Consider the following 9,405-nt stretch of genomic DNA (forward strand, 5'->3'; position numbering starts at 1 on the left):
AAAAAAAAAAAAAAAAGAAGAAGAAGAAGAAGAAGAAGAAGAATGAAATGGCACTATATGCTAGTATGGAAAGAGTTTCAAAAAAATGCAAAAAGCGGCCAGCCACGGTGGCTCATGCCTATAATCCCAGCACTTTGGGAGTACAAGGTGGGTGGATCACAAGGTCAGGAGTTTGAGACCAGCCTGACCAACATGGTGAAACCCTGTCTTTACTAAAACTACAAAAATTAGCCAGGCGTGGTGGCACGCACCTTTAATCCCAGCTACACAGGAGGCTGAGGCAGGAGAATCACTTGAACCCGGAAGGCGAAGGTTGAAGTGAGCAGAAATCGTGCCACTGTACTCCAGCCTCAGTAACAAAGCGAGACTCCATCTCAAAAACAAAAAGTGAAAAAAGCAAATTACAGAATGTATAGAAATGAATACTTGTATCTTTGTATACCTGCATATGCATGGAATACTTCTAGTAGGTAATAACTTCTAGAAGTAATTTGGTGGCTCAGATGGAAGGATGAAAAAAGAATTTAACCTTTCCAATGTATATCTTTGTGTATCTTTTGTATTTTGTGCCATATACATATACTACTATACCAAAAAGAAAAAAAAAAACTCTATTTTTACATCTTTAAGCTTGATTTTGAATCTACATGGAGATATTAAACCGATCATTTTTAGATTCTACTTATCCACAGCTGACAGCTTTAGAAGCTCCCTAATACTGAAAGCCCTATAGATCAGAAAAAGATTCTACAATGGTAACACAGCATTTTGAACAAATCAAGAGACAAGTTTAACACAGAGAGGGTCTTTTGATTTCAACTGAAACTGGCGTTCTAACCTAGTATTAGTCAACTTTGCCCCTGTCCACCTTAGAAGTCAAACTTAATAAATAACACTTATTAAATACTGTGTATCCGAACACTGGACTAAGTACAGTAGATATTTAATAATTCCTGTAAGATAAAAATTTATTCATTTCCAATGTTTTGTAATAAAATTTTTTACATAGAGCGTTTTTCCATGTTTATTAATATTTAGGAGTCTCAGAAATGGAACAGAGTCAAAAGATATAAGGAGCCAGGCTCAGTGGCTCACACCTAGAATCCCAAAATTTGTGGAGGTCAAGGCAGGAGGATCACTTCAGCTCAAGAGTTCAAGGCCAGCCTGGGCAACACAGCAAGATCTCATCTTTACTAAAAATAAAAAAGTTAGCCAGACATGGTGGCACACCCCTGTAGTACCATGTGCCATAGTACCAGGATTTCTTGAGCCCAGGAGTTCAAGGCTGCAGTGAGCTATGAACATGCCACTGCACTCCAGTCTGACAGAACAAGACTCTGTCTCTAAAAACATAATAAATAAATAAAAATATTTTTTTAAAAAAAGCTTTGTTAAAGGCTGGCAAGGTTTTGTTTTGTTTTTTCTGTTTTGTTGTTTTTGAGACGAAGTCTCGCTCTGCTGCCTAGGGAGCGGGGTGGTGCAATCTCAGCTCACTGCAGGCTCCACCTCCCAGGTTTCAGCGATTCTCCTGCCTCACCCTCCCGGGTAGCTGGGATTACAGGCACGTACCACCACGCCTGGCTAATTTTTGTATTTTTAGTAGAGATGGGGTTTTACCATATTGGCTAGGCTGGACTTGAACTCCTGACCTCAGGTGATCCGCCCACCTGAGACCAGCCTGACCAACACAGAGAAACCCCATCTCTACTAAAAATACAAAATTAGCCAGGAGAGGTGGCACATGCCTGTAATTCTAGCTACTCAGGAGTCTGAGGCAAAAGAATCGCTTGAACCCAGGAGGTGGAGGTTTTGGTAAGCCAAGATCACACCACTGCACTCCAGCCTGGGCAATAAGAGCGAGACTGTCTCAAAAAATAAAAATAATAAAAATTAGTAAATAAAAGTTCAATATTCTTCCTTTAAGTGGATCAGAACTAGGTAGATCAATTTACTCAATTTTTGTATTTGTTTACTAAACAACGTCTGCATTAAATGGTGAAAGGATAGGAACTGTTTATATGATTTCCAGTTATATATAATTTACCACACCAAAGTATAGTAGTAACTTTTTTTTATCGCTCTGTCACCCAAGCTGGAGTGCAACGGTGCAATCTCAGCTTACTGCAGCCTCCACCTCCTGGGTTCAACCGATTCTCCTGCCTCAGCCTCCCAAGTAGCTGGGATTACAGGCGTCCGCCACCACGCCCGGCTAATGTTTATATTTTTAGTAACGACAGGGTTTCACCATGTTGGCCAAGCTGGTCTCAAACTCCTGACATCAGGTCATCCACTCGCCTCAGCCTCCCAAAGTGCTGGCATTATAGGCATGAGCCACCGTGGCTAGCCATATAGTAGCAACTTTCTAAACTGACTTCTATTTAACCAATTTATGAGAGTAAGTGGTACTCTCCATTCCCTCAGCAAAATATACTCAATAATACTCATGAATAAACAGAACTCTTGAAGCTACTAGGCTACACTCTATAAGAAACTCTCACATTATGGCACTCTTTCTACATTTGCGTGTATGCCCAACAAGGATCAATTATGCTCTCTAACTTATTTATACCAGTTGTATTAGGTACTGCCATTATATAATCTAGTTAAATATTACACAAGCCAAAGAAATATAAATACATAACATAAAAGATGTGCTACGGTCTGAATGTTGTGTTCCTCCCAAATTCATATGTTGAAATCCTAATCCCTAAGGCGATGGCATTATGAATGTGGGACCTTTCAGAGGTAATTCGGTCATCTTATGAACGGGATTAGTACTCTTATAAGAGATCTCAGAGATCTAGCTAGCCCATGTCCATCATGTGAGGACAAAGCTAGAAGGTGCCATCTATCAACCAGAAAGTAAGCCCTCACTAGACAACTTTGATCTTGAACTTCCCAGATTCCAGACCTGTGAGAAATAAATTGTTTACAGGTCACCCAATCTATAGTATTTTGCTGCAGCAGGCGAAAAGAAGTAAGACACAATGTTTGTAGCAAAATTAGGTTGAATGTTTTAGAAAGACTCAAGTGAAAAAAAAAAATGTCAGAGGCAGACAAGATGAATAAAGACTGATAAAACAAATCTAGCATACTACAAATTACTTCCTAAATGTCTAAACCGTAAGATATTCTCAAAAAAATTTGAAACTGAAATTTTTAGACCATGCATCATAGGTGTGCTTTGTGGAAAAGGGATGATACAGAATTCCATGGAAGAACTCATACCCAAAGACAAGACTAAAATCAAAAATTACCAAATTCACATGAAATATTTTTAAGTTTGAAAAAAATGTTGGCCGGGCGCGGTGGCTCAAGCCTGTAATCCCAGCACTTTGGGAGGCCGAGGCGGGTGGATCACGAGGTCAAGAGATCAAGACCATCCTGGTCAACATGGTGAAACCCCGTCTCTACTAAAACTACAAAAAAAATTAGCTGGGCATGGTGGTGCGTGCCTGTAGTCCCAGCTACTCAGGAGGCTGAGGCAGGAGAACTGCCTGAACCCAGGAGGCAGAGGTTGCGGTGAGCCGAGATCGCGCCATTGCACTCCAGCCTGGGTAACAAGAGCGAAACTCCGTCTCAAAAAAAAAAAAAAAAAAAAAAAAAATGTTTACAGCTGGACATGGTGGCTCATGCCTGTAATCCCAGGACTTTTCGAGGCCAAGGTAGGTGATTGCTTGAGCCCAGGAGTTCAAGATGAGCCTGGGCAACAAGGTGAAACTCTGTCTCTACAAAAAAATACAAAAAAAGCAAATTAGCCAGGTGTGGTGGTGAGCACCTATAGTCCCAGCTCCCCAGGAGGCTGAGGTGGGAGGATCACTTGGGCCTAGGTTGTCAAGGCTGCAGTGAGCCAAGATTGTGCCACTGCACTCCAGCCTGGGGGATGGAGCAAGACTCTATCTCAAAAACAAACAAAAAACCTTTTTACAGTATGTAGCATTTATGATTACCTACAGTGACTCATTCATTCATTCATTTCTGAGACAATCTCGCTCTGTCGCCCAGGCTGGAGTGCAGTGGGGCAATCTCGGTTCACTACAACCTTGGTCTCCTGAGTTCACGCAATTCTCCGGCCTCAGCCTACTGAATATCTAGGACTACAGGCACGCACTACCACACCCAGCTCATTGGTGACTCACTTTTTCAACTACTAGCCAGATCAGTGGGACTAATTTTTCCATCAAAGAAAAATTTAGGCACACCTGAGAGGTAATAGAGTATTAAGCAAAAATTAGGCCAGGTGTGGTGGTACATGCCTGTAGTCCCTGCTACTTGGGGGGCTAAGGTGAAAGACTGGCTTAAGCCTAGGAGGCAAAGATTTCAGTGAGCCAAGATCACACCACTGCATTCCAGCCTGGGCAACACAGCCAGATGATGTCTCACAAAATATATATATAGTATTGGCTGGGCGTGGTGACTCACACTTGTAATCCCAGCACTTTGGGAGGCAGAGGCAGGTTGATTACTGGAGGTCAGGAGTTCATGACCAGCCTGGACAACATCGTGAAACCCCATCTCTTCTAAAAATACAGAATTAGCTGGGTGTGGTGGCGTGCACCTGTAATCCCACCTACTCAGGAGGCTGATGCAGGAGAATCGCTTGAACCCGGGAGGCGAAGATTGCAGTAAGCCAAGATTGCGCCATTGCACTCCAGCCTGGGCAACAAGAGCAGAACTCATTTAAAAAAAAAAAAAAAGTGCAGAGGACATATAGGAAAAATGAAAATAAATTTTAAAAATAAAAAAAATTTTTAAAAAGGTCCCAGTATGTCCAGGTTTTTCCTATTCAAATATATAGATCTACAGATGAAAACCAAAAACACAGCACTTCCCACGAGTGTCAGTTCTACTAAAATAAGTATTTCCTCTATTTAAGACATATCTAATCAGCATTAAATTTCTAACTTCACAAAGGCCTTAACCTGTTTAGCTTGGAGGCACATGACTTTAATCAGCTTCCAACAAAGGGTTTTTCAACTTTGGCACTGACATTTTAAGCTAGATAATTCTTGGGGAGGGAGAAGATGGACATGCAGGCGGTCCTATTCATTGTTGGGATGTTTTAGCAACATCTATACCCACTAGATGCCAGTAGAACCCCATCTAGCCGGGCACAGTGGCTCACGCCTATAATCCCAGCACTTTAGGAGGCTGAGGCAGGTGGATCACAAGGTCAGGAGTTCAAGAACCCCACCTTATTCCAGTTGTGACAACCAAAATGTGTCCAGACATCAACAAATGTTCTCTGGGAAAATGGGGATGGGGAGGGACAATCACTCCCATTTGAGAACCACTATTCTAGTGAAATGTTTTTCCTGGTTCTCTTCAGACAATTTCTCTATTTTCTGAGCTAGTGAGCTATCTCAATTTCTTCACAGGGGACAATGGGAATAGACTCCAAAAAGGACTGGCTGCTTTTTATTGCAAAAAGAAGCAATGAAATTCAGCAACACATTGGTAGAACAGGATTTGAATTCCCATTCAAAAAAACTTACCAGCAGTGTTGTCTTGAGCATGTCACTTAACCTCTCCAAGTCTGTTTCCTCATCTGCAAAATGGGAATAATAATATCTACTTTGCAGAGCTGCTATATCAGAGATAATTTAAGTAAAACTGTACTATGTCTGACACTTAGTAGGAATGCAATAAATTATAGCTATTGCTATTACTATAAATGTTGATGGCATTAGAGGATATTGTATCCCCTTTGCAATGCTTTTATTGGTACTCCAACATTATCGTACATTAGAATCACCTGTGATATTTCTTAAGCTATTGAAGATGCCCAGATCCCACCCTCAGAAAGGTCCAGAAACAATACTGAGACAAACTGGCTAAATTTTTTACATCAGACTTGACTGCTGTATTTTCTCTCTGTTGTAAAACTCTGTAGCATTTGAAGACAGACGAAAAAGAGAAATTCATAAAACAATTCAATCATGTAAAATGTTTGTCATACAGAACAAAAACTACTTTAAAATAATGGTGTTTTGACAGTTTATTTTGAAGGTCATTTTAAAAACAAAGACAATCTGAGAAAAAATTGCACAGGATACACTCATTAAATAAGTATGGTTTATGATGATTAAATCAAAATAAGGGAAATATGTTCTCTTCTGCAATTCAAGAAATAAGTTCTGTTGTCCTGAAGGTTCTTATACATCCAAAAAGGGGATATAATCATGGCAATTAAAGCTGCCTCTTAATCATGTAAATCTACAGTAGCAACTAAATTTTTCTGTTCTTCCCATTAAGTCAGTTTCGATCTTCAAACTGTGCCTTGTTTTTTAAAAGATAAGATGCTAGAAATTCAATGGGATTTGGTGGTCTGTAAGGGAAAAGAAATCCAAAGTTTAGAAATGTATTTCCTAGATGTGTTAATTTAAACATATTGTTCCATAATGAAAACGTATCTTTTTAAGTTTAATTTTCATTTCACAGTCAAAGGACATTTGTAGTAATAAAATAAATAAGATAAGCAAGCAAATTAATTAGCCAACAAAATAGTTAAAGAGACTGAAATTTTTGTATGGCTTAAATCTGGTTATGAACTCCATTTTAAAACACAAATTTAAAAAATGATTGACAATGGGACGATCATTACCCCAAAGAGAATAATGACTTAAAGGGGTCACATGGATGGCTTCTGAGGTGCTGGCAAGTATTCAGTTTCTTGATCTGAGTGCAAGCTACACAGGTTTCATCATGTTGCCCAGGTTGATTTTGAACTCTTGGGCTCAAGTGATCTGCTCGCCTTGGCCTTCCAAAGTGTGAGGATTACAGGCATGAGCCACCATGCCCAGCCTAAATTAAGTTTTTTTTTTTTCCCCCAAGATGGAGTCTTGTTCTGTTTCACAGGCTGGAGTGCAGTGCTGAAATCTTGGCTCACTGTAAACTCCACCTCCCAGGTTCAAGCAAATTCTGCCTCAGCCTCCTGAGTAGCTGAGATTACAGGCATGCGCCACCATGCCCAGCTAAGTTTTGTATTTTTAGTAGAGACAGGGTTTCACCATGTTGGCCAGGCTGGTCTCAAAACTCCTGATCTCGTGATCCACCTGCCTCGGCCTCCTAAAGGGCTGGGATTATAGGCATGAGCCAACGCACTCAGAGTCCTGGTAAAATAATTCATCATGTGAACCCTAAATATTACATGAAAAATACTATTTGTAGACAGCTTTTAGTGCTGTTTAGAGTGCTCTGGGAATGTTTTGAGATCCTTGTAAACACATTTTCAATATGCCTTTTCAGAGTAGAGTTTAAAATAGATGTCTCCTAGCAGTGAACTGCTCAAAAATAAAATAAAAATAAAATAGATGTTTCCCCAATTTTTCATCTTTGGATTTCTTTCCTAGTAAGAATAATTTAGATACAGGTGTTAATATGAAATAACTCTGCTTAGTTTTATAAATGTGTTTATCTTCTTAGGTGCACTGTAGTTATATTAAATAGTACTAGAATTATTGATTTAAATTATCTGAAGAAAGAAGTAGCTTTTAGAAAAGAAACATAACAACCAACTTATCTGTGTTAGTGTTGCTTCTTTGACTAGTCACTTGAGTTCATCTACATGTCTTGGTGATGCTACATCCATTGTCCTATAATTTTTGTTCTTTTACTGAAGGGTAATACACAGAATATTACACATATCATAGGTATACAGCTTGATGAATTTTCACAAACTAAATATATTACGAGCGCATGCCTGTAATCCCAGCTACTCGGGAGGTTGAGGCAGAATTTGCTTGAACCTGGGAGGTGGAGGTTACCGTGAGCCAAGATTGCACCCTGCACACCAGCCTGCGCAACAGAACAAGACTCCGACTTAGAGAAAAAAAAAACTTCTTTGGGCCGGGCTGGGTGGCTCCTGTCCGTAATCCTCACACTTTGGAAGGCTAAGGCCGGCAGATCGCTTGAGCCCAATAGTTCAAAATCAACCTGGGCAACGTGATGAAACCCCATCTCCACAGAAAATGAAAAAAATTACCCAGGCATGGTGGCACATGCCTACAGTTACAGCTACTCAGGAGAGTTAGGTGGGAAGATCACTTTAGTTCAAGGCTACAGTAAGCCATGATTGCCTCACTGTATTCCAGCTGGGGCAACATAACAAGACTCTATGTCAAAAAAAAAAAAAATTTTTTTTTTTTTTACAAAAAATGTATTTACTGGCCAAGGGCAGTGGCTCATGCCTGTAATCCCAGCACTTTGGGAGTCCGAGTGGGGAGGATCACTTCTAAGCCTGAGCAACATAGTAAGATCCCCAACTCTACTAAAAGTTTAAAAATTAGTCTGGCATAATGGCACACGCCTGTAGTCCCACCTACTCAGGAGGCTTAGGCGAAAGGATTGCTTAAGCCCGGGAGGCCTAGGCTACAGTGAGTGGTGATCTCGCTACTGCACTCTAGCTTGAATGACAGAACGAGACCCTGTCTCAAAAAAATTAACAATAAAAAAAAAAAATTAAAGGCCGGGCGCGGTGGCTCACGCCTGTAATCCCAGCACTTTGGGAGGCCGAGGCGGGTGGATCATGAGATCAAGAGATCGAGACCATCCTGGTCAACATGGTGAAACCCCGTCTCTACTAAAAAATACAAAAAATTAGCTGAGCATGGTGGCTCCTGCCTGTAATCCAGGCTACTCAGGAGGCTGAGGCAGGAGAATTGCCTGAACCCAGGAGGCGGAGGTTGCGGTGAGCCGAGATCGCGCCATTGCACTCCAGCCTGGGTAACGAGTGAAATACCGTCTTAAAAAAATAATAATAAAATAAAATACAAAAATCAGCCAGGCATGGTGGCGGGCACCTGTAATCCCAGCTATTCGGCAGGCTGAAGGAGGAGAATCACTTGAACCCGGGACACAGTGGTTGCAGTGAGCCAAAATTGTGCCACTGCACTCCACTCTGGGCAACAAGAGCGAAACTGTCTCAAAACAAAATAAAAATACAAAATTGTCCAGACCTCTACAAAGTAAAGTTCACAATGTTCAGCATACAATCAGAAATTACCAAGCAGGCAAATAACCAGGAAAAAAATATCTACAATGAAGGCAAAAAGGAATCCACAGAAATAGACCCAGAAATTGTGCAAATGACAAAATGGGCAGGGTCATTAAAACATTTATAATACGGCCAGGTGCGGTGGCTCACGCCTGTAAACCCAGCACTTTAGGAGGCCGAGGCGGGCGAATCACGAGGTCAGAAGTTCAATACCAGCCTGACCAATGAGGTAAAACGCCGTCTCTACTAAAAATACAAAAAATTAGCCAGGCATGGTGGCATGTGCCTGTAATCCCAGCTACTTGGGAGGCCGAGGCAGAAGAATGGCCTGAATCTGGGAGGCGGAGGTTGCAGTGAGCCGAAATCGCGCCACTGCACTCCAGCCTGGTGACAGAGACTCCATCTCAAAA

At 41.1% G+C, this 9,405-nt stretch overlaps 1 protein-coding gene across 3 annotated transcripts in view; it reads right to left on the reverse strand.

Annotated features, from left to right (window-relative positions):
- Window positions 1-5,495: 5,495 nt before the first annotated feature.
- DPY30 (dpy-30 histone methyltransferase complex regulatory subunit) overlaps window positions 5,496-9,405 on the reverse strand; it is a 14,485-nt gene continuing 10,575 nt past the window's right edge. For 2 of the 3 annotated variants that reach the window (XM_017534840.2, XM_037740744.1), the window contains exon 5: window positions 5,981-6,328. In XM_017534840.2, coding sequence (XP_017390329.1) covers window positions 6,256-6,328 — 73 coding nt within the window. In that variant the 3' untranslated portion in view covers window positions 5,981-6,255. Of the gene's footprint in view, window positions 5,549-5,980; window positions 6,329-9,405 lie in introns of those variants that run through there. The other variant, XM_017534842.2, reaches the window with a different exon arrangement.

This window comes from Cebus imitator, unplaced genomic scaffold (assembly GCF_001604975.1).
Source record: "Cebus imitator isolate Cc_AM_T3 unplaced genomic scaffold, Cebus_imitator-1.0 Scaffold88, whole genome shotgun sequence".
Taxonomy (NCBI): domain Eukaryota; kingdom Metazoa; phylum Chordata; class Mammalia; order Primates; family Cebidae; genus Cebus; species Cebus imitator.